Raw genomic sequence first — 26099 nt, 5'->3', positions numbered from 1 at the left:
TTTGGTGACAGACTTGCCTAGAAATCTTGAATTCCAAAATATAATAAATTTAAAATGTATGTATTCTGTAGAAAATAAATTTGCTGGTAATAATTGACTAAAGAGTTGTTTTAAGAAACAGGCACAACATTTAAAACGCTGTAGGTGGTGCTGTCGTTAGATCCTGGATTTTATTCTTAGGGCGGGTGATTTCAGTTGAGCGTTTTTACAACGATGTCCCAGCATGAAACGGCTCTGGAGCTCATCCATACTCTCATTAATGGGTACCCAGATATAAGATACCTTTAAATCTACAATATACCTTAATGGTACGGTGCAATGCGCACTGAACCTCTTCACCTTTTAAAAAATAACTAATGTTGCCGTTCACAATTTGCCATTTACATCAACTTATCAACTGCGGCAGCATGGCTAGGTATAAAATGTAACTGAGTCTTTGAATATCAACGTTCACAAGTGTAAAAGATTGATAAATCGAATAAGCCTTGGAAATTTCGCCCCTCATACACTCACATCAATTAGTACTCAGTTTGTTTCTTTATGCAGCATATTTGCAGAAGATACAATTCAACATACAAGTGTATCAACATACGCTGTATAAAACACAACTTATTACTTACTTCTTTGACCCTGTACAGTGGGATCCATGAGTATTACCGTGCAAATTGTCCATGACTATTTTCATTAATTTTTCTCTTACATCCTATGTGTTTTTAAGGGATGGATTTTTATGTATGCTGGTGCAGAAGTAGTCAACAGCTTGTTTTGAGTTTTATTTTAATTCTTGAAGCTCTTATTGGGTCAGATAAGGTGCACGAACATGGTGATGGACAATTTGCAGGGTAATACTCATGGATCCCACTGTACATGTGGAAGAATAAGCAGCCGTTCTAAGCCTACGTAAGTCCACATACCTCAACCTTACGTCATTTCTGGGAAACCAATGACCTTCGCTACCTTTTATGGGTTCACCCCTGCGTATTCCATCTTGGTTCGGCTATGTTTCTCCCGGTGTCAATTGGGAATCTTCACATGTTCGTTTCAACTCTTTCTTTTCTTCGTTGCAAGAAGAACAGGAGGTTAATACACCCGAAATTAGCAATGTGAGAAAAGGGGGGACTATGTGTAAACCAGAAAACAAGCGGCTTGTTCACGCTACGTTGTCCAGAAATAAACTTATGTTAACAATCCGAGTAGGGCTAACGAATCAGTCATCCTTGAAAAACAGTTTCCGTTGACAGCCCCACAGCTACTGGTTCCAATTTTTTTAAACTTTTTTTTTCTCTCCTGCATTCCGCGACACGTCGTAATTCGCTCTTCGCTGGACTGGTTGAGGCATCACTTACTTGCATGTGCTTCAAAATAGAACATCGACGTGAATTTTGGTGGAATCATCTCGGAAGTTATAAAAAAGCATATTTGAAGGTTTAGTTTTACAAATTCAAATCAAAATTTGCGACGTGAATAAAATGATTATTACAAGAAAATTTAAATTAAAAAAATGTCAATCAAAACCACGCAAAGTGGGTCACCGGGAGTTAAGATTTTGATTTGTTTTAGTCCACTTTATGCACAGGAAGGCTAATCGGGACTAAATCTATAGTTTAAAGTGTGATCCGAATCTCTACGTGCATATAGGCGTAACTTGGTGGGGGCAATGGGACAATTCAAAATTTTCAGATTGATTGATTTGGTTTATTCTACTTCGCTTCTCTGCAACTTTTGGCTATTCGCGAAGATTAGTCTTGATATGATGAAGGCACACTCGCAAATCATCCAAGCCCAGGCCGAGATACGAACCCGGGACCCCTGGCGTTGTAGCGCGCTCCAGCAAGAGTCACTTATCGCACAACACTTTAGCAAAATTGTGTTCTGACGTCACGGGAGAGAGCTTTTTAATTTTAGGCTAGATGCCTACGTTGTTAGGTTAGGCTAGCTAGGTTTAGTTCTCTTAGCCTAAATAATAATTTTTCATTGTATTTATGCTAATGGAACCTTACCTAACAGGCCTAACCTAACCTCGTAGGCATTCCTCGTCTGACGTCAGAACACAAGGTAGCAAAACTGTTGTGCGAAGAGGAAGACCCCTCCAGCACGGAGGTCGGCAATTTTAAGGTTTATTAACGTTTAAAAGTTAAGGTTATTTTTGTTTACCTCCTGAAAACTGAGGAAGAAAGAAATGAAGAGAAATGTTATGATTTCTCAAATGTAGCAGTTATGTAGCAACTAGGCCTGGACATTATTTTTATGGGATGGAAAACTTTTCAATTCTGCCTCCCCAAGTTGCGCCCATGACTAGCAGGAATTAACCTCCAAAATGTATTATGCACAGTGTTGGAAGTGAATTTACATGTAAATCTAAATTTTCATGGATGTTCTTCTATTAACCATAGCCTATCATTAATACAGGGCAGCCTAGGGATGTTATCAAAATTTTAGATGTTACGGCCTTGTAAAAGCCGATGACATGGTATTTTTCCAGGGGGATAAACGAAGCATATTCTCCCATATAATTTTGTTGCTCAAAAAGACAAATCTCTTTAGTTTGAAGTTATGTTTCTGCAACGCCCTTATAATAATTAACATACATTGACTAAAATGAAATTATATGGGTGAAACACTTTTAAGTTGACATTCATTTTCCGGGAGGGTGCGTGCCCCCCTTGCCCTCCCTTCCGGACGCCCATGGTGCGACGAGACTATTTTGCTCGATACTTTTTTAATATATTTATTTTTTCGTTCAAATTAAAAATAACAATTTTATTGTAACAGTTTTTTATATTTCTGGGTTACTACTGAAAGAGGAAGCGACTCCCGATGCCCCCCCTCAGTTCCGGCGATAATGGTAACGTGCACAACCTTGACCGAGAACGAGATTAAAAAAGAGATACCTTGGACTGTCAGGAAGTACACTTGTAAAGCTTCATCCTTTAAAGTGACACGTTTGGAAGCTCAACGTGACAACCTATGTTAATGCGCAGACTAAATTTTAGTTCACCATCACGACGAGGATCTATGCATACATACCGGCAGACAGTACAAATTATGGGCAATTTCAATAACAACACTATATTAACTTATTCTACGTATATCGACATAGAATCTACGATAGTTTGTAATTTTAAACTTTGTTATTTCATATCTATTTACAACAAATTTACGAAAAGAAGTACAATTCTCAAAGAAAAGAAAACAACTGTTTTGACATGAAATATTGAATTTTCTATTCTGTTGAAGTTCGAAATGATTGGTGATATCTTTCGGAGGGTCCTCTGAAAGCGTAGTGTAATCAAGGATACATGTGCAGTGGTTCGGATTCTACTTTAAGCTGTAGGCCCAGTCACGGTTACACTGTGAGCAAAAGTTGAAATTACAGCAAACTTTGTTGTCTTGAAGCTTTTATTTTGTCTAAAGAGATCATGCACTTACGTAGGATTAATGCTTACTTTTTAATGTAAAATATTCCAGTTTATAAGAAAAATAAAGATGTTGACAACATATCGTCGTGCATGTTGAAGAAACTTTTTTAAAAATGAACTTTACAGCATATAACATTTAATGACCCTTCTGAAAATGAAACAAAAGGCTATTTTTTTCCTCAGCAGACTTTCATACATGTTGAAACTTGTAGCATACTTACCCATGGGCGTATCCTGCGGGGGGTAGGGGGCATATGTTCCACTCTGGAAAATGGTTGATGAAATATTTCATCCTATTCCTTATGGTTTATTTCACATGGAAAGTGAAATAAGTGTTACTCCCTTTTCGAATAATTCAACATTTAGCATTGGCTATCCTCTCTGGGATAGTGTTGTTTACCCTACTCTGGAAAAATCTGTTGCTCAGCTATCAAAAATTATTTTACTAGAAAAGTGAAATTCCATTTAATTAAAAAAAAAGGTAAAGCATTCCGGGACATAATATTTAAATCAGTTCGTATGTGCGTATGAAGTCGACTCTGACAAACAAACAATACTGCAATGCAGATTAGATATACATACTAATGTTCACGGTTCTGAGGGGTTGGGGGGCTTAAGCCCTGAAATAAAATCCGAAATACGCCACTGCTGCAGGTTAACGCAAACGAAACTAAAGGGAAGAGCTGTATGCGATATGCCACTTCTACTATCTCGCTCTCAAGAAACAATGACAGTTAAAAAATATATAAATATTGCAATCACACGTTCGCCCTCGGAACAGTTTATGCTACGACTTCGCTTTTGCAGTTTTTTATAGTAGCAAACTTCTGTCTTCCATTGACGCAGCGCATGGAGAATTACAATGCCATGAAATTGCTCATTAGGTGTCGTATTATACGTACAATGTATGCAGTGATTTGAAAGATAGTAGTTTTACCAGGCAATGTCACATATCCACATGGAATGTGCAACAAGCTAAGTCACGATCTAAACTAATTCTAACTTGAACCCTTTATACTCAATTCCATACAATAAGCCACGAAAACAAAGAATATGTAGTAGCCCTTGTGTGTTTTCATTCATCACTTCTAGAATTTTGAGATTATACCATACACGTTACATATATTCAAAAATGTTACCTTGTGCACTATACAGATCAATATATATTGATATATATTTAGTGAGACCCCTCCTATATATACGCAAATTCTGATTTTCATACCAGGGCAATTTATGCACTACTTTTTTTCACACAAGTCCGGGTGTTATACAAACAGTTTTATTATACAAAATTAAAGACCCGCTGCATAAAATAATTAATTTTAAAAATCTGTTTTCATCATTTTTTAACGATGGAAGCGGCCCCGGCGCCCACCCAGCGTCGAATAACATGGGTACCTGGGGGAAACCCTGGGGGGTAAAGGCGGTCAGGGGCGTGATGCTGATCACATCACCCCCACTCATGACCGGATCAAGAAAGTGTGGGGCGTTACCCCCACACCCCCTATACGCCTTCATGGCGTGGTGCTATGCACAGGGGAACACTTTACCTTTTTTTTTAATCTGTTCACGTGTAACTATTAGTTGAAAATTATTGAAATATGAAAAAGCTTTAAATATAGAATTTCTCATTTTTATCATAGCGGTGTGATTATCTTAAAGTACTTTGAATACTTTTTATTTAAAATATTAAAAAATGGAGCAAAGTTTCCAGTTTCCTAATTGCACCTATTACATTGTAGAGTAAAGCATGTGTATATGTTAAATATAATGAACGAATACATAGAAGAAGAACCATTCCATATGTAACATTATGTAATTCAAGGGGGCGATGTAGATAAGGCTGCGATAAAAATGGGACAGTCAAACCATTAGAAGTTGAGCATCTAAAACTGCTGACCTTTTTAGAAGATGTATTCATTTCCCACAGCATGGAATACTCAAATTGCGTTTGGCGATATCCGTGGCAGAGTGGTTAGCGCATCGCACTACGTACGACGCCAGGGTTCGCATGAGTGTTCTTTGTAAGTGTCCCTTCATCAATTGCAATATACCATCACTCTTCATCGTCGCGATTAGCCAAAATCTGCAGAAAGCTGACGCTAAATAACACAAATCAAATCCCCCTTGATTTTTGTTTAGTCCTTGTGTGTAATGTGATATTTGAAAATTCGATTGGGAAGAAAATTCCAGTAACATCGGGATATTATAAGACAATCCCCACGGACTAAACATTTGCAACCAGAAAATTGAGTTCATACACATACACAAATCAGTAGAACTCAAAACATATTTTTTTTTGGTTATTTGATTTGCACTGAATCAAGTATTAGTGATATTAACAGTTAATACGCACATTCAATACGAATTAACACTTATGTTTTAGGTTTTTTATGCTGCTCCTAATCTCTGATAAGTGATCGTGATGGTTTGAAGTCTCGGTGAATTAGGCAAGTATTGTTTACTGATAAAGCATGCACATTCAGAACTGCGCAATCTTCTGTATAAATCTAGGTACATACATTATAATCTCCTTAACTTACCGTGTAGCATAACTGGGACACGCCAACGATTTGAGGAAGTGTTGCAAATTGGAAAATAGAAAGTTAAACAATGGAACAGAATACTGTGGAGGCTGTCTATATTGTTTGTAGCATCATATCAAGTGGTTCGTTCTTGGTTAATGAACAATCACTGGTGATGAGTAAGCCTCCTTCAGTGCTTATTCTTGGTTAATTTTGTTCCCGTTTACCGAACATGAATTGTAGTTTCCCTTCATATATATTGTCTACTCACAGAATCCAAAATATGTCAACTGTAAGGTGACAAGACCTATTTCTTTAAATCGTAAAATAGGACCCTAAATTTTAGGTTACCCTTTTTGTGATAATGACTTAACGGCATAGATAAGTATACTTGAACATTGCAGCTTCCCTACTATTCCAATTTTGTTAAAATAGTGTACTCTTCTTTGTTTACCTGAAACTAATGCCCTCACTGAACGAGTGTTTTCGTACATGAATGGCTTGTGAACAAGTGACAAGAAAGCTCTTTCAATACAAACTTTGAAAGCTATGTTGATTAACAAGGTGATCTTTAGTCACATATGTGTAAACGTTTTACTAAATGTGATTTGAAAAGAAAGATGTATCTACTGAAGAAGATCCATTTATCAGCAAAATATCAATGAATGACTTCTAATTCTAAAGGACTTCTTGGTTGGAATGCAGTGCATATCACCATATTGTGTAAGATATTTACACAGTATTTATTTATTTAATTAGTTTTCGAACATAAATATTTATGACGAAAGAGTTTTTACATTAAAATGTGTACATTTTGCTGTCCCGTTTTTCCTTCAGAAAAATATGAAAAATGTAAATGGCTTGTTTTAAAGCAACAATGAAGGATTGTACTATGTACGCGTAGTAGACCTTTCAAGAAGAGTGCGATAATGTGAACGGAACAAATCTGGACTACTTGATCTAGATTTGATTTTAAAACAAGTGAATAAACTGTGTTCAAATGGGAATTCAATCTGGATCTCTTGAATGTTATATAACGAAACCGTATTAGAAAAGTGTATTTGTAGATTTGCCATCAATAGGTAAGATTTTCTCAGTACACTAATAGGAGTCTTTTATTATCCACCACTTCAGCCGTTAATCCATCCAATTTGCTAATTCTATCTATATTCGTTCGTGCTCGTGTTCAGCAACACCGGGAGAAAGCATTCGCAATAACTCGCTTCAATATCTTACACAAAGGTATGAACCTTTTGCAGGCAACTATTCTAAATCATCAAGGAAGAGAAATCTCGCATGCTTGTAGGGCGTGTTGGTTCGCATTCTTCTCGTTTCCAAGGCGTTGTTCTGGCGAGGAATTCTCTCTCTGTCTTGACGCGATTTGCATAACTTGGGTATTCATATGTGAGGCGATACTTGTGTCCTGTTTTAACAGACGAATCTGTCAAGAGACACACTTCGACGTCACGTACAAGTACAACGTCAATATGCTATTAAGGGTCTTTTATTCGTAAAAGTGAAACACTGTTATCTTACGATTGTACTAAAGCCGTTCCATTTCTAAATGACGTATCTTAAGAGGAATAGAAAACACCAAACAAAAGTTGCGTGTTGCCATGTTTCTGCTTTGTACGAGATGCAAATTTTGCAATTTGCCCATTAAAACAAGGCTGTGCTAATTAAACGTTTTTGCTTTAAGGGATGCCCACTCGGTGGCATATTGTGATGAACACGTGAGAGGGAACTGGATTGTGTGGAGGGGGAGCATCTGCAGTTACCAGCCTTCGCAGCAGGTGTACTGCTTCGCTCTGCCCACTCAACCCCCCCCCCCCCTTCTTTGCGCGGGCTTGCTCCAGAGATAACTGAAACAGGGTATATAATAATTTCAGTAACTTTTCTTACAGTGAAAATAAAATATTCTGGATGTACTACATAATTGTAACTTAAAATATTTTCTATAGTCTTTGTAGTTGAATTTTGGTGATAATAGTTTGCAAAATATCAGCTGCCATGTTTATTTACAGCTTAATGATAACGACACTATTTATGGTTTAACATGATTAGTATTTTGTACAATATTCTACAATATTGTTGACTAAAAATTATTGAATATTTAAGTGTGTTTACAGTGTACGTATTGCATTTCCTTTTGTATGAGCTTCACACATCAGTACTACATATATATTTTGTTTCTTAGAGCGTAATAAACACCATTCAATGATTACTAGATTCATGTACTTTCACCCAAAGTGATTCCGATATTTACAAATTTCTTGTGTATACATTATTCCATAAATTATATCTTTAAAGTGATTTTTTTTAAAAAAATCACCCGATTTAAGTCAAACCACCTTGGATGTCAGATAATTTTTTTATTAATAGAATTCCTGTTTTAACTTTTAAAATGCTAATTTATCTATATACTTTAATTAAATTCGACAGTAATTAGTTCCTAGTTGGTCAGTTAAATAAGTAATTTTGCTCACTAGACTAGTTTCCACCACTGAATTAAGTTCGCCTCTTTCATGAACACCAAACTCGCTGAGGCCGAGATGTGCGTGATCTAGACAATTATTTTCTTTTTCTTTTTCTTTTAGCCTGGCAACATTGAATCATCCGAAAGTTCACAGCGGGGGGAAGATACGTTCGTTCCTAAGTGACGTCACAGAGCGTCAACCTCGCGTTGCTGGCAGCCTTTCCATTTTTTTTACCACCTTCGCGAAAGAAATCCTTCGCCGCACTGGAGGAGTTACGTCAGCGGGTAAATGAGCGTAGGCGATGCGATGCTGCGAGCGATGCCTAACGCCTCGATCCGTTCGCAATGAAGTGAAGATAATGTGCCGAGTATGACGTGTGGCTAATGTTTCAGAGGTGCTCCGTGGCGCAACACAAGTCTTGGGTGCAACAGCGTGATTGCAGCGTGAGGTTAAAAAAACAAAAAAAAAACACTTTGCTCCCATCTTTAAAAGCTGTATCGTTGTCCTCATGTCGATAATGGATTGATTGATTTAGTTTATTTTACTTCGCTTTTGTGCCACTGTTGGCTAATTGTGAGTGATGATATGATGAAATTGATGCCCAGGCCGGGATTCGAAACCGGGATACATGACGTCTTAGCGCTCATGTGGATAAATCCATGCACCTGTAATAATTACAGGTATACTTGCATTACATACGATATGACATTTTATTTCCAAAACGACGTCAAGGCTGCAACACTGATCAAGTGAGCTTCAAAACGCCATATTTGTCATTTTAAAGATGGCGCCTCCTCCACACGCTTGGAACAGTGAAGAGCAGTGGTTTCTTGACCTCTGGAAGCCTAAACGTATACAAATACTCCGGAATGTGAAAAATTCAATATATCTATGCATGTTTACCAAACCAGCAAGTTTACGAATGGAGGATGCAGTTCGACAATGGCCTCAGTACGCAAGTAGATGGGTGGAGAGATCCTCGCAGTGGCTCATAAGTGCACGTGCATTACAAAGAATCTTCTTCGGGTATACAGGGGCTATCCCAGACATAAAAAATAATGCGGATTAGCAATGGGTCTATGCTAAAATTTAGCAAACTAGAGCAACCCTATATGCAGAAAGGGCATTCAGTGCACGAAAATTCCAATACGAAATGCAAGATCCACCTATATGCATTTAATCTTTACTTTCACCACACTCTTAAATTTCATTTTAAATTTATTGACAACAGAGCTCATGTATTTGTATTTTCTTATATAGCATTCGAGTCCCACTTTTGGCTAATCGCGACGATGAGGATGAATGATGATTAGATGAAAGTGATGAAGATACTCGCAAAGGAACACCCATTCGTCCCTGGGACCAACCGTGAAAAAATCTTGAGTCCCGCACTCAATGCGCTCGGCCCCTGACTGGTTCTCATAACTATTACACATTTCCACGACATGGAAATTTTAATATTTCCGGTGGAATTGGCTAATACCCTTCTCTGCAAGAGGAAGTTCACTGTGCGGGAACAACTTTCATTCACATTGCTGGTGCCCAAGGCGACGGGAAACAATGTCCCTTCCCTTGTTCTTCTGTCCATTGGCTTTTTCAATCAAGCTTGGCCTAGTTATATATATATATATATATATATATTAGTCCCCACATACACTGCCGTTATATACTCCTTTCACTAAAATTTGAACAATTCAAGCATTTTAATATCCAAATGAAGTTCACACGTGGTGTTACGAACCCTAGCCATTGCTAAGTAATTCCAACTCACAGATAGCGTTGCTGTATCACTGACAGACAATTCCACACAGATAAAACAACGGAAGCAAAAAAACAGGCGAAGCCAGGGTCGGCTCGGTAGCTTATAGTTGGTGGACCAATAGCACAGTCTTTGTAGATCCTGCAGTTTCCTTGTTCTTTTTGGGGGGAGGGGTAAAATCTCTAGTCATCTATGTGTTCCAAAGGCAAGGCATTTTTTTTTTCATTTGGAGAAAGGATTTTCAGGTAAATAAATATCTTGTCTGCATGTAAATACGAGCTCTAGAGGCTAAATACAGTTTTTTTTTTGCACATAAAGCACACATTTTCGAATTGTTAATATGGTCATGCGTGCATTGAACAGGGACTTCGTTTTAGAAACCACAAGCAACATTTTATATATTTTTTAAAAATTTTCTTAATTTGGCTCAAGATTTAAACGAATCCAATATTCTGGTAAGGACAGTTAAGAAAATCGGAAACTTGAGAAGTTTACAAATAAACTCTCCTACATGTTTTAAAAAATCAGTAAACGTAGACGAAACTTGACTGTTACGTGTAAATATTGTCAATATTTTAAAATGTTGCCAAATATAATAGTTTTAGCACATAAAAGTAAATATCTTCCACATTTCTTGCCTTGTTGATAGCATGTATGGGGCCAAAGCCCGATAACTTCCACTTAAATACGCCACTGAACCGAGTTATCTGGCTTTCACGGCTTCATAGCGACTGCTTCAAGATAGCGGAAGTGACTCGAAGCTGTCCGATATTCCTTTTGCCTTGCCTTCAAAATCGTAAACAAAAGAAGGTAAATGCATTTCCGGCTTACATCCAGAGAGGGGGGCATGAGTGGAACACCGAAAGCAACCAGAGCATGACTGTCAACGAGCTTTTGTTTTTTTTTGTAATTTTTTCTCTTCATTTTAACAGTTGGTGAGAAAATTCTTGAAAAATCCAAGTCAAGGATTTGCGCTACTTCTTTTATTTCGAAGCTAAGACAACGGGCACCGGAAGTGGGGATGTGTGAATGAGCGTCCCCATTGATCCAGAAACGTTTGCCGTCCTCCGTGGCGGAGTGGATAGATTGCGATACGACGCCACGGGTCCTGTGTTCGAATTCTGGTCTGGGCATAGGTGTTATTGTATCATCAATTTAATCATAACACGACTCATCCTCATCGTCGCGATTAACCCAAAAAGGCAGAGAAGCTACTCAATAGCAAACAAATCAAAACAATTGGTTTATTTTACTTCGCTTTTCTGCCTCTTTTTGCTAATCGCGAAGATGAGGATGAGTGATGATATGATGAAATTGATGAATGGAGACTCATAATGAACGCTCATGCCCAGACCGGGATTCGAACCCGTCAAGGAGTCGGCGATAGTATTTCCTTCTATGTAGAGCTCTACTTTAATGCATTGCATTGAATGATGCACCCTGCTGCATTTTCCTCGATATTGCATTTCTAAGCTACAGACTTTATGCATTTTTTCTAAATGATGCATTTACTTTTCTGTGCATATAGAACTTGAAAATGATGTAGAGGTTCAATTTTTAAAAAGACAAACAAGGAACTGGTATAGTTCAGTCATTTTCATATAACATGTCAAGCTGTTTTACCTTAGCAGCTTGGGAACAAGTCGAGCCGCTGGACTCCCCAATCACGTAGCATGTTTCCCAATGAATCACTGTCGTCATATCAACCCAGCACCTATTCCTTGCAATCTCGATGGTGCTCTACATCATTAGTAGGTTCGCTGGGGATTTTGCAAAAATAAACCGACTCATGTGGTGCTCGGTTCAAAATTCCAGGTTCCAAAGCATTCCTTTCCAGACGTGGTGTGAGCACAGAAAGACCAAATGAAGCTATTTCGGTGCTTAGCATGTCCCCCCCTCCCCCCACATGCGCGCCTTAGCAACTTCTCTCCTGCCAAACGTTGCACAGTTCGTGATCTTCGCTACGTCACGTTCGGTGCTAACAAATGTTTTCACAACGCTTTTGCTTTTGTTATTGCAGCCCCAACCACGACGTCCCAGCACGTCCCAAGGATTTAGATAATCGTGCTTTAACTTGGCGTGCGAGCCTTATCTACCTCTGAGGCAACTTCCTTGTATCTGAATTTATTCGAAATTCGCCTCCGACTGTGCAGAAAACACGAGTTGAGTGATAAGTCTTGTGTCCTCCATTAGACTGTCTACTACAAAGTTGAACCGTGTCATAAATATCCCGGAAATAAACCCTAGGATTATCATCCAGGAAGAAATTGGACAGGGTGCTTATTCTTAGGACAAATAAACAACTTCCGCAGTGCACAGGCTACAAAATATAGCGCATATTGATCATTATCTTCACATGCTACAACAATTCAAGAGCTGGTTAATATCTTCGAAAAAGAAGAAAAGACGAAAATCTTTCGGTGAAACATTCTTGAATGATTAAATTTTAACACGAAAATCGATACGAACTTGAAGTGTAAGTCACGAAATCCTAATTCTTTCACGTACGTGAAACTGTTGCTAGATTATTAGGAGATTTAGATATACGTACTAAAGTACTAAAATATGTAGATGGTGCTCACGTAACCCCGATTGGTCAACTTCGATCTCTGGCGGAAACTTCAAAATGTCCGTGTTGAGTGTTGACTCGAGAGTGCGAGTACAATCGGGAAGCTACTTGAAGACATGTTGGTTGCTGTCTGGAATGCCAGATACAATTTGCTATGGAACTTGCTCTCGTTGTCCTGACATAGCCAGGGAGAGGGCTCGGGGACTGAGGCCCCACCCGAAATCCTAAAAATATGTATTTTAAATAGTGTATAGTGGTAATTAAATTTACTTTCTTAGCAGGATTAATCATCATATTGTATAATAAGTTGTAATATATGAGAAATTGATCTTTAAGGCTTCTACCCCCCTTGTTTCGCCTTTAGATGGGGCCTGCTGATGAGGGATGAGCCCCCTCGAAATAAAATTCTGGCTAAGGACCTGCACGGTACCCATTATCCGCAGACACACAGTAACGGGACTGAAACAAAGTACTAACAATTGCGAGAATATGTGCATTAACAAACAAAATTCTTGAGAAACGTGAAACACGCAAGCACGTTTTGACATTTCCCACCTTTGCATGCATACGCGTTCGTGTATTAACAGCGAAGAATGATATGCCCATCATTCTTCTTTATTTTTCAAGAATTGAAAAAAATAAAATCATTAAAATTAAAATAAAAAAATAAAACAGTGTTCACAATAATTTCCGTGCTGAACACCCATCATACAAACAACCCAATGCTGTCTGTCTATCAGGAACTGGGCCTTTATGAACGAACTGGATGGGACAAAGTTTGGCAAACCGTGGCGTAGCGGTTAGCACAGCGCTCTATGGCGCCATAGGTTCAGGGTTCGAATCCAGCATGGACATGTGTGTCCCTTTATCAATTTAATCATATAATCACTTATCCTCATCGTCGTGATTAGCCAAAAGTGTCCGAAAAGCGACGCAAAATTACAAAAAATAAATAAAATCAAAGTTTGGCAAAGCTTGTCTAAGTTCAATTTAAGTTCAGATACAGGAATCGACGACTGAACCTAAATTGGAACCGACCCACTGTTCTTCAATGTACTTCCACAGTGGCATCGAAACCGGAACCCCTTCATTAAGGAGGCGGCATTATAAACCACTACGTTAATGAGGAAGTAACGAAATAAATTAAATGAAATGCCACGAAAGCTGATCACTTTCAGCTAGGATTTGCTAAACTACTGATGGCTTCGAAGGAAACGAAACAAATTTTCACAGACATAAAAATGTGTACGCTAAGAGATACAAGTGAAAGATACACAAATGCACAAGGTCAACGAACTTGCATTTTAAGCTAAGCATCGTCGCTAGGCCCTTTTAGGGGGGCTTCAGCCCCCCAATCCCTCGATAAGCCCCCCCAATTTTTAGCTATTATTACATACAGTATTTCGAGAAAACATATTTGAACAATTGTTAATGCAGGAACATACCTCTAGATACATATTCTGGGAAAGAATCGTTTCGTTGCGACATAGTTTTTTTTTAAACCACGATCTTACATCTGACACGTCATGTCTTTAGCTGGCAACAGTGTAAACGATCGCCGTCATTTGTTCTATTTTCACAACGGTTGCTGCGAGAGGAAACGTTAGTGGTGCGTTTTGTGTTACGGAATTTGTGATATTGTGTGTTTGTTATCAAAGCTTTTTGTGACATTTACTGTACAACAATGGACAAATTTATTATTCGAAGTAAGCGCCTGAAATCGGAAGCTTTAAGCGAATGCAGGACAGCCACAGATTGCCTCGATGAAGATAAGGTACCTGCTTCAACTGCACCAGCTGAACCGGAAACATGTCCTCCCACTCCAAGTTCATCTACAAAAGAAGTCGAGAGTTTCATCACTTCAGATTTAGGCATTAAAAGCGAAGGGCCTAAACAACCGTTTCTTTCCAGATTTCCAGGTAGTGTTTTCGGTAACCAGAATAGGTGTTTTAATGAAGTATGGTACAAAAGTTTCCGGTGGATTGAGTACAGTGTTAATCACGATGCAGCCTTTTGTTTTCCCTGTAGACATTTCGTAGGCCAGACAGGAGATCCTGCATTTACCAGTATTGGTGTTCGTAACTGGAAAAAGGCAATAGACAAATTTAAAGATCACGAGAAATGTGCTTCTCATGTAATAGCAACTGAAAAATGGCTGACGTTCCAAAGTACAGAAAAATTGGGGACAGTAGTTAATCGTTTGACAAATGCCAGTGTGAATGAAATTTAAAAAAACGCCGTTCATATCTTCATCGCGTTGTTGAAGTGTTATTGCTCACAGGTAGGCAGTGCATAGCACAAAGAGACCATGATGAAAGTGAAGAAAGTTTCAATCAAGGAAATGTGCGTGAAATTCTGAAGACATTAGGGAAGTTTGATACTGATTTTAGTGTAACATTTCAAAACGTTATGCCAAAGAACGCCACGTATCTTTCTCCAGACTCCCAGAACGTACTGCTGGAATGTAGTGCAGCTTTGCTGAGAAAAAAATATTAACGGAGGTAAATGAAAGTGGCTATTTTGCAGTTATTGCAGACGATACAAGGGACATAGGTAAGGTTGAACAAATGAGCGTGTGTCTTCGCTATTTTATTTATAACAAACTTAATGAGAGGTTTTTGTGTTTTTTGAATGTTAAAGATTTAAGTGCAATGGGACTAAAGGCACGACTTTGTGAAAAGCTGTCTGAATATGATATAAAAAATGCAATATGTGTTGGTCAGGGGTATGATGGTGCCGCTGTCATGAGTGGCCAAAATAGTGGTGTTCAACGGCTATTTAGGGAAGAACATCCCTTTGCACTATATGTTCATTGCTACTCTCACAGGTTAAATTTGGTTCTAGTTAACATTTGTACAGATATTCCTGAAGTTGGAAATTTTTTTGATATCCTCAAGTGCTTGTATACCTACTTTTCTACGTCCGGAATAGCTCATACACGGTTTGTAGAAATACAGACAGAGTTAAATGTTCGTGCAGAACTAAAAAATCTAAGTAGCACTAGATGGGCTTGCCAAATAAGGTCTCTACTTGCGGTGAGAAAAACTTATGATGCTCTTTTGAAATATCTGAAAAAACCATCAGATTCAGCAGATAAATGTACAGCCCTAGGCCTTTATGAATTTTTGAGAAAATTCTCAACCATGACGTCTCTGCTTATTTTCATTGAGCTTCTGTCCATAACAGAAATTCTCAATAACAAGTTGCAGTCACCAAGCCTTGATATTGCGGAGGCAATTGCAGGTGTTAATGCAGTGCTTGACACTTTACGCGGTATGCGAAATGAAGAATATTTTAACTCTGTATACAAAGAGGTAGAGTCATTTGCGAAACAAAAGGAAACTCTCAATGAAACAAGTGTTGAATATTATTCAAAAGTTCAGAAACGTGTTCACACATTACCATCATCACTGAAAGACCACGTTGTAAATGAAACCCTGGGGCACAAAACTGATACCGATAAACCTGCATTCTGCGGACTTTTTTACACTATCATTGATCGTATGATAAATGAGCTGGAAAGTCGTTTCAAAGATAAAGCAACTTCCAGTGTTCTGGTTGGAATTCAGCATATGTCACCTTCTTTACTTACAACAAATTTTGACTTGTTTTTGAACCCTCAATTCTTGAGTGGTTTTTGTGACTATTTTCAATTACAAGTGCCGATCGCTGAAATCATGGTTGCAAAATATTACCTAAAGAACTTGACATACACCATCACATCCATAGTACATTTAATGAACGCCATTCCAAAAGACATGTTTCCGAACTTATGCAGAATGTTTCAAATTGCAGTGACAATTCCTGTGACATCAGCATCGTGTGAGAGGAGTTTCAGCTGTTTGAAGAGAATCAAGACATTTTTGCGTAATAGTATGGGCCAAGACAGACTTTCCTCACTTGCAATACTGGCCATAGAAAAGGAAGAGTGTCATGAATTGTGTGTGGATTGTGTTATTGATAATTTTGCAAGAAATTCGAACCGCAGAGTACAGCTGATACATAAAGACATAGTTCACCAGCATTAGAAAAACAGGACAAGAATATCCATCTGTTTTCATAAAAATTAATGCAGTAAGTCTATGTTAGTTTTAATTCCTTATGCTTGTTATATATTATTGTCTTATTAATCACTTTGCTATTTTCGAACATTAAAAATATTTACAATAGTAGTAGTCATGTATCTGGTTGCAGCCCCCCCAAAGCAGATGGCCTAGCGACGCCACTGTGCATGTGCAAGAGGAAAGTGAAACATTTTATACATAAACAATTAAAAGGCCGCAATTTTTATGTAGAATGCATTAATTTCTTATGTAATTGTAAAAATAACTTATTGTCAACATCATGCAAACATTTGACATTGAAACTTTAACCAATATATGGATTCCTAATCTTATCGTAAACGGCCTAGACAGTAACAAAGCGTCCTTCAGTCTTCTTATCTAACCGGGAAGCTATTGTTTGTTGCCGTTAACCTCTACAAAGAGTTGTGGCCTTAGTACAAACCTGTGGAAATTATAGCGTATAGGTAAACGAGATGCGAGACAAATGCAACGATTACGCTGGTTAAAACTTGAAGGTGGGCAATGCACTTGCTTTCAGATACAATCAATGAGGTTATTTGAAAATTCAACGCATCCGGATATTATTTCGAGAGTCAAAAAATAGCAACTAAGGGAGAATTCCCCTTATCCCCCTTTAAATACCACCCTGAATACAATGGTCATTTAAGTTCTCGTAGGGCATGTAGATTTCGTATGCATTCAGATAAGTATGACATTCTGCATTCTCAAACAAAAACATTCGCTCTACAAATGGATTTGTATGCTATTGCCTTCACAAGGGATTTTTTTAAAAAATAAATGTTTTGTCTGTTTAATATCAAAGTAAAATAGAGGTGGGCCCCTCAATAGCTTTTTTTGTTCGGGAATTTTCGTGTCAAATACATTGGAGGCCCTCAAATACACACGAAGCTGTAGTTCTAAAATGCTATTTCTTTTCAGTTGAGGATTTTCAGATACATGAACGAATACGTAGATTATATGTGAAATGAAGTGTATAAAATTACTAAAATATACTATTATTATTCCTCATAAAATCAATTAATTCCACGTAACGTCACTCAATTGAACTCGTTGAACATTCCGGATAGACCCACATGTAGAAATATTACTTTTTAAAATTATCCTATAATTTCAAAGTATAGTTTTCACCAAGTGTATTTTTATATAGTATGTCAAATATAATTGTAAAGGTCCTTCTCCGTGGCCGTGCGGTCTAAGGCGCTGTGCTTTGGATTCCGACTGCGGGACGGCAAAGGTTCGAGTCCTCCTGGGTTCAGTCGACCGGTGGCAACACACCATCGTGAGGAAATTGGGGAGCTACGAGCAAGTAGCGTAACCCGGTCTCGGAAATCTCTAACGGCTGAGGGTTCGACGTGTTGACCCCACGTCACCCCCGTTACCGGTTGAAGAACTCCACACCTCTAGGTAGGATTGTCGGAAGGAGACTGGCAGTCGGGAGATAGGCTAAGGCCCTTCGAGGGATGTCGATCCACGGGTTATTTTATATTTATTTATTAAGAATATATTGTGTATTCACCGTACAATATTTTTTATACAATTGAAATCACCGATGTACGCAGCATTTCTTTTCAGGGGGAGCTGGAATTCTAAAGGTTAATATTACATAGTTGTATTCTAGGCGGGGTGATGGATACACAACTAAGTATTTTGTAATTACCATTTTTAGTTTTAGTTTTAAAAGGTACTTAAAGACAAAAAATAGAATGGTAATTGGGGGTAATTTTAAAAGGGATTTGCATTTACCACTTTGGTTTTACCATATATTTTTTTAAAAAAATGTTGATTTTCTCAAAATTTCTGGAGGGGCTGTAGCCCCAAAAGCCCCCCTGCGTACGCCAGTAATCAAAATGAATCGCTATGAGTCACAAAACAAGTGGTTTGACGCTGACGACGATTCTACCCTACCTTCCTTTTGATTTCGCATCTCGTTAATTTGAATTGCTATCAAAATCTTAGTACTGAATTTTGTGAAACCCACAATCTTGCTTGTCAACCAATAGTCGCTCACTATTCGTGATTGACCTACCTGTATGTAGACTCTGTGACGTTAGAGAATCGTTCATCTGAACTCAGCAACTTTGGCTAGAAATCGCAAAAATACGCGGTGTGAGCCAATAAAATAACGACGACGAAGGCATCCTTCATCTGCAATGGTTGTTGCATTGCAGGAAATTAGACTAGCTTTCCTTTACAACTGTTTTCAAAACTTGGTCATCAAAGAGCATGATTGAAAGTGATTTATCAAAAACAGCGAAGCGAAGATCCTTAGATAGTGTTTCATCGTAGCCGCGAACGATGTTAATGTCACTTCACCTACTTCCTTGCAAATTAACTTGCAGCGACGCATTGAAGGCGAAATCGAATTTCCGTCTCTTGTCAACCATCTTGAAGTTTCACGCTTCGATTAACCCCTGTCTTCTCAATTATTGGAAAGTTCGTAACACCCTTTCCTCTGGCTGCAATTAAGGAAGTTGTGGTGATGATGATTTTGTTACCCGCAGTTTCACTGCCTCCGTTACTGAATGCTCTTAAATTAGGTACTAATTTATATCCTTCCTTTTCATGCTTCACTGAGCATTGGAGCTATGTAGTACGTCAGCCTGCAAACTGATGTGACTCATCAAGGTCTAATCATGTACTTGGAAGTTTGTCGATGATTTGGTGCTAATATGAAGGTTGGACTTTGAAACTTCGCACCTTGATCTCGTCTCCAGTAACGACTTAAGCCGGCTTTAGACGAAAGCATTTCCTTTAACATTTTTGCTAGCATAAATGCTACGTACATGCTTCCAAAAATATTATAACAGACAGTACTTTACACGAAAGCATTTTCTGGAACATTTAGGTTAGCTGTTTCAATTACAATGTATAATACATACAGCACGAAAGGCACGTAGAGTTGCACCGTCAATGCTCAGTGCACGGTGTTTACAATTGAAAAAGCTAAAATATTCTTCCATACATGTACACTAAACATTGTAAAGTATGTATTTAATCAGCGCCATTCTTCTCTACCTAAAACTATTTAATACGAAGCGATATTCCTCTCGGTTGAATAGTTATCGTCGTTTAAAAGTGTGAAGTGATACGTTGTTTACATCTCACGCGACCGCTATTACATTTGCACTCGTGACCATGAGGTCGCTTCCGATTGGTTATGCTACGAAAAATGCTACGGAAATAGGACGGAACATTTCTCACTTTACACGGTAGCTTTTTGGTCATGGCGTAAGTGTAGGGAAAAAAGCTAAGGAAAATGCTATCGTCTAAAGCGGGGCTCATATTGGTGAACAGAGAGGGCCCAAAAAATCTCTTGTAATAAATAATTCAATAACTTTTATCGACTATTTTCGTATACTATCCATGTATAAACACCGTGAAAACTTGCTGTTCTATCCATTACTTTTCTCAATCTTAATTTAATTTCAAAATGTCGACAGCACTTGGCAGGCCCGTAGATAGAATTGATCTCCGGGGGGGGGGGGGGGGGGGCTCACTGGTTATCAGGGGGGCTTTGTAAACCATAAGTCCATTTAAAAAAAAAATAACAGTAGCCTATTAAATGAAGGTAAATTATGTGTGTGTGTGTGGCGGGCCTCATTCATTTATAAATATACTGCACAAATACTACATTTTTCTACATCTTTGAAAACATCTCTTGAAGTGTTAATTGACTGGTACTGAAATCATCCTTCACACACTCCATACTACGCGTACTTTAGATTATACAGCCGGGTCCTGTGGCTGAGTGGTTAGCGCATCGCGCTGCGACGCCAAGGGTCCCGGGTTCGAATCCCGCTCGTGCATGGTTGTTTGTGAATGTCCATTCATCAATTTCATCATTTCATCACCCATCCCCATCTTCGCAAACTAGCCAAGAGGCACAAAACGCGAAGTAAAATAAAATAAATCAATCAAATGAAATCAATTTACATTATAGAGATATTTATATCACACACAAAAGAATGCACAATATTCAGTCACAGTGCCTACAGTTTATTCCAATGTATATTCCGAAGCAATGACACTCCCCTTCGTTCCCAAAACTTGGGAGCTGTTGACCTTTGACGCAGATGCGGAGGGAATTTGCATGATGACATCAAAGTCACAGATTTCTGTCTAAATGGGAGATCGCAGATATAAAAGCTACCCTATGAAAGAACTTTCTGAAGTCTAGAGAATATTCTAAATACTTGCAGCTACTTCTGCTCATAAACAAAATGAGCGAATGTAATAGATAGGTACTGTTCATATTCTGTGGATTTATCCTTAAAGTTGTGAGTTGTGTACATTTTTACTCTTCACTGCAAACAAATTATGCAAAATAGTTTACCTAATGTCAAGGGAGGCTGACGGCAGTTCCAGGGGGGGTCAGCCCCCTGGCACTTGCCTAGCTACGTGCCTGGCACTTGGATGATAAACATCTGCCATTGGGGTCCTTGGGGCGAATACTAGATTGCAGGCCAGCGAGGTTCTGACGCCTAGACTCACAACCAGCATAATGCTCTGTAGGACTTCTTTCCGTGTTGTGTCATTAGCATTATGTTTGTGTTTGGCTCTTCATCCATTTCATCATTTTGCCATTCACCATATTATGCAAGTTATTTACACAGAATTTATGTACGTATTTAATTAGTTTTCAAACATACGTATTTATCAGGAAAAAGTTTTTATATTAAAATTAAATTTTGGCGTCCATTTTTTCTCAAGGAAAGTATTAAACATATCCCGTTTTGCTGTTTTGAAAATCTGTTAATGAGTTAACGTCGGTAAGGTGTATAGAGTTTAGAACTAATTTACATACATTTAGAAGTAACTGATTTCGGACCCAGGCTGAGTCTTAAAAATGAAACATTTCCTACCTGGAAAAGGCTGGCGGTGAGTTCCTCCAGTTCCGCCTCGACTTCCTCCCGAATCCTGCTCAGGCGGGTGACCTCCTCGTCCCTCAGCCGCAACTCCTGGTGGGCCTTCTTCAGCTCCTCCTGAAGACGATTAAAGGCGAGCTCCTTGACCTCTGCCACCGTCCGCCCCGGGTCCCAGCTGCTGGGCAGCGTCTCCGCGTTGGAAAGGGAGCTGATGGAAGACAGGGGGGTGGACTCCGCGTCCGAATCCCTCTGTTTCGGACACGCCCTGCTCACGATCGGACTGTCCGGATGCGCGTCGGACACCCCGTTCGCCGGGGTCTTGAACCCGTTCGTGGACTCGTAGGACTCGTCGCCGCCGTTGTGTTCCGTCGCGTTGCCGTTCACGTGCTTGTGTCCGTTGATCAGGATCGGCGCTGTCCGCTCCTCGATGAAGCCGTTCTGCTTCAGCGGGAGCTCTGTGTCCGGCGGTGCTGGCTTCACCGTCGTTTCGACGGTAGCGTCCATCGCCTTCATGGCGATACTTGTCCCAGTGAACGTCCGGTCATGAATGTACCTGCAAGGAGAAGAGAAGAGACAAATTAGATGGAGCTGTCAATGGAGTCGCACTAACTTTACTAGCCTATCATGTTCACACACATTGTTTAAAATATTGGAATGCTGGAGGGATTTCGCTCGAGCGCCAAATAGTTCGCACAAACGACGCTAGATAGCGCACGGAATTGCGAGCTGCTTCGCTCGAACGAATAACGCTCGAACAGGTAAAACAAGTGGTATACGCTCAAAGCCCAGTAGTGCACATATAACCGTAATTTGTCTGTGGTAGTGGGCTCTCAAATATAGATCGTGAAGTGAAAGATGCAGTAAAATTTAAACTTTAGTCCATGTAGTTTAGTCCATATTACCAGTACACCGTGATGTGTTGGTTTGATTGGGTGTTTTAAGTCCACTTTATGCACAGTACAGCTAATCGGGACTGGGCCTACAGTTTAAAGTGGGATCCGAACCACTATGTGCCTCCAACGGGTATCGAACCCGGTACCCCTTGATTACAAGGCGAGGACGCTACCACTGCGCCATCGGGGAGGCCTACGGTGATGTGTGAAAATGAATTTGATTGTGGGCTGGAACTGCCAAGGCAGATATTTTACACCTGTACTTCAGACTGGGAACAAACATCTGTTTTTTTTCGGACCTCTGAAAAAAATTTGGTTTTGGCCTCGCGTATATTGCATTCTCTATGGCCCCGCCCTGACTACCACCACATGTGAGACACTTGGTACGGAGGATATTTACACCTTCAAGGAACTATTACCGCAGATAACTGACGCTGGGGGGTATCCAAACTTTTCATTGACGTCACTGGTGGCTAATATTGGATCTGAGTTAAGTGTAATGTCCGTGACGCAAAAGTTGGCTTGTTTTCCCACAGGTATGTCAACCATCTCGCCGCTCTTCTGAAGAGACAGTTGACGTGGGTAGTAGGCGGAAGGATCTTCCCTCTTGCATTGTGTGCAGGGGAACTACCAAGAAGTTGCAGCGATAACATCGCCTTCCAAAGAATATGCTCACAACTCGTTACAAAGGAAGGTCAATGGATCGTACGCCTTCAACAGGATGACTGTGGCTGCTGCCAGAGTGAAGACTCTGGGTTCGAGTGGGCTAACAAACTGTTTTAGTTTTTCTGTCGCCGCCCACCGATAAGAAAGTTTCAAACAACGCCAATAGATATTTTGATAGGAGATATAAAGAGAGTGAGAGAAGAGATGAAAATAGAATGCGAAAAGAGATGAGATAAAGATGGAGAGGGAGAAAAGAGATAAAGATAGTGAGAATAGAGGGGGAGAGAGATAAAGGAAGCGAGAAGAGGGGAACAGAGAAAGGAGGGGAGAGAGGGAGAAGAGAGAAAATGAGTGAAGACAAAGGAACAGTCAGAAAGAATGATGGAGAGTGAGTAAAGAGAGGAGAGAGATAAAATGGGAGAGAGAAAAAGATAGTGAGAACGAAGGAGAGAGATAAGAGAGTACGAAAAGAGAAGAAATATGAAAAGAGCGAGAAAAGATATAGATAAAGAGGTGAGAAAAGAGAAGAAAGAATAAAAGAGCGATAGAAGCTAGATAAAGAGAGCGAGAAAATATATTAGAGAGATGAAAGGAGTGAGAAAAGAAAAGGCAGAGATAAAGAGAGAGTGAAAAACTACAGGAGAGTGAGAGAAGAGGAAAAGATAGAGAGAGAAGGAAAAAGAGACAAAAAAATAGTGATAGCTTCGAGATTATGCATGGTTTACGAATGGTGCAGTATGGGAATATAGTGTTTTATACAAAAAAGTAAAAAGTTCTCAATTCATCCAGGCAAGCCCTGAAGCTTCCGCTCGTAACACATTATTTAACATTTTGTCAAGGCTATCCAGTAGATTCAATTGATCGTTGCATAATTTCTGACCATAATACCACGTCTAACCAAAGGCCATAAATCCTGTTCCACAAAAAGGTGCCAATTCAATAACCACTGTTAATTAATTGTTCGTTGGAGCGAGTTCACAGAGTACATATGCAGATCCTTGCTTGCGAGTCTTTTTATGTTTACCGTCTATCTTTAAGCAAAGAGAATTGCCGAGTTTAACTCCACCACACACTTACACTAATGCATAGAGCGTGGTATTTGAAAACAAAATTCTTGGAAGTCATTCTAGTAGTGACGCTAAAAGAATGCAGGTGGGCTATGCCCCCATTTTCAAAAAAACTTAATACTTGTATTAATATGTAATCGGATCATTTAATACACTTATGGTACCTGGTAAAATTTGTAACCTGTTGCAAACTTTTATTTTTGAGAGTGAATATGTCTGAAAATGATGGGATCTTTTTCTAAGATACACATAATATGTGTGTGTGTGTGTGCGTGTGTTATTGATAATTTCTCAATAACAAACAACTCCATTGAATATTTTCTTGCAAAAAAAATATGAGTGTACCTCCCACACATCTGCTCCTTTACAGTACGTGTTCATTTTTTTGTTTCAATTCCACTCCATGTACAAATAGAGTAATTTGGAGTGGACCTACAGTTTAGATAAAGTGTGATTCCGGACCACTATGTGCCTCAACCGGGTATCGAATCCGTGATTAGAAGGCGAAGACCTTAATACTACCTACCGGAAGTTGGTGCAAGTGTAAAACCTTCACTTTGACACTGACACACCCAATTACAGAAGAAATAATGCCTTCCCGCTCTTAGTTTTGATTTGATTGATTGATTGAGTTGGTGTTTAAGTCCACTTTATGCACAGATAGGCTAATCGGGACTGGACCTACAGTTTAAAGTGGGATCCGAACCACTTTGTGCCTCCACCAGGTACCGAACCCTTAGTTTTGAACTTTCATAGGCTTGGAAATTTTTTTAATCTTTTTAAGAGTATAATATTGGTTAATAACAGCGATAAAATCAAATCATCATATCACCTGCCATCCCCATCTTGGCGATAGCCAAATATGGCAGAAAACCGAAGTATAATACAGCAAATCAATCAATCAATATTACGAGGGCAACTTGACCTATGTTTGATTGTGCAACACTATCTTCATTCTTACCAGGTGGATGCACATAGTGGTACAGATCCCACATTAAACTGCTGATTCGGTCCCGATTAGCCTATCTGTGCATAAAGTCGACTTCAAACAAAAACTCAAGAAACTACATTGCATCTTTGCGTTTCGTGGATAAACACCGTTAAGTCCCAATTGGGACATTTCAGCGTTACGTGTGTGACATTTTACACACAAAGTGTAAGGTTCTAGACATGAGAACGGATCAAAATATTCATAAGGAACTGATTTTATAGAATTAGATGTACTTTGTGGTGTCTGCTAACAAATTAAAAACTTGGGTATGATGATGACATGGTCTGAATGTACGAAAAGCATAAAGAAAATATGTTACATGTGCGACGCTTTAAAAATGTAGCAGAATTTGACTCCATTTGTCTCTGAATCATATAAGCTACAGATGCTAATAATTTTTGTTGGCGAAATATGCAAATTATATGCATTCACAACATTTAAACATTAATTCATTTTGTTATTTACATGGAGTATGACCTCTTTGGAATGCCCAAATTATATAATAGGACCGTGGGATGACCTCCCCCGCTTCCTGAAAGCAGCTGAGGCATCAAACCGCAACCTCCCAAGGCCAGGTTTCCCAAAATCTATTCTTACCTCGTGTAATGCATAGCAGAGAAAATGAGCCTCCGGACGACACTCACCCAAACCTCACGATGTGAAACAGAATCAACGACTTCGGGACTTTCTCGCGAGGGCTTTAGCGAACAAGCTTTTATGGCAAAGGATGTGGTTACGTTGATGAAGAATGACGTCTGGAAGTGCCTTAGCGTGGCTGTGATT

The 26099-nt window shown here is 39.2% G+C and overlaps 1 protein-coding gene across 5 annotated transcripts in view; it reads right to left on the bottom strand.

Annotated features, from left to right (window-relative positions):
- Positions 1–26099, bottom strand: part of LOC145993783 (guanine nucleotide exchange factor for Rab-3A-like) — a 161752-nt gene that overhangs the window by 35798 nt on the left and 99855 nt on the right. For 4 of the 5 annotated variants that reach the window (XM_083129580.1, XM_083129581.1, XM_083129582.1 and 1 more), the window contains one exon: positions 21697–22252. In XM_083129580.1, coding sequence (XP_082985706.1) covers positions 21697–22212 — 516 coding nt within the window. In that variant the 5' untranslated portion in view covers positions 22213–22252. Of the gene's footprint in view, positions 1–21696; positions 22253–25913; positions 25977–26099 lie in introns of those variants that run through there. The other variant, XM_083129577.1, reaches the window with a different exon arrangement.

This window comes from Lepisma saccharinum, chromosome 10 (genome assembly GCF_977018435.1).
Source record: "Lepisma saccharinum chromosome 10, izLepSacc3.1, whole genome shotgun sequence".
In the NCBI taxonomy this organism is placed as follows: domain Eukaryota; kingdom Metazoa; phylum Arthropoda; class Insecta; order Zygentoma; family Lepismatidae; genus Lepisma; species Lepisma saccharinum.
This window is presented reverse-complemented; position numbering and strand designations above follow the sequence as displayed.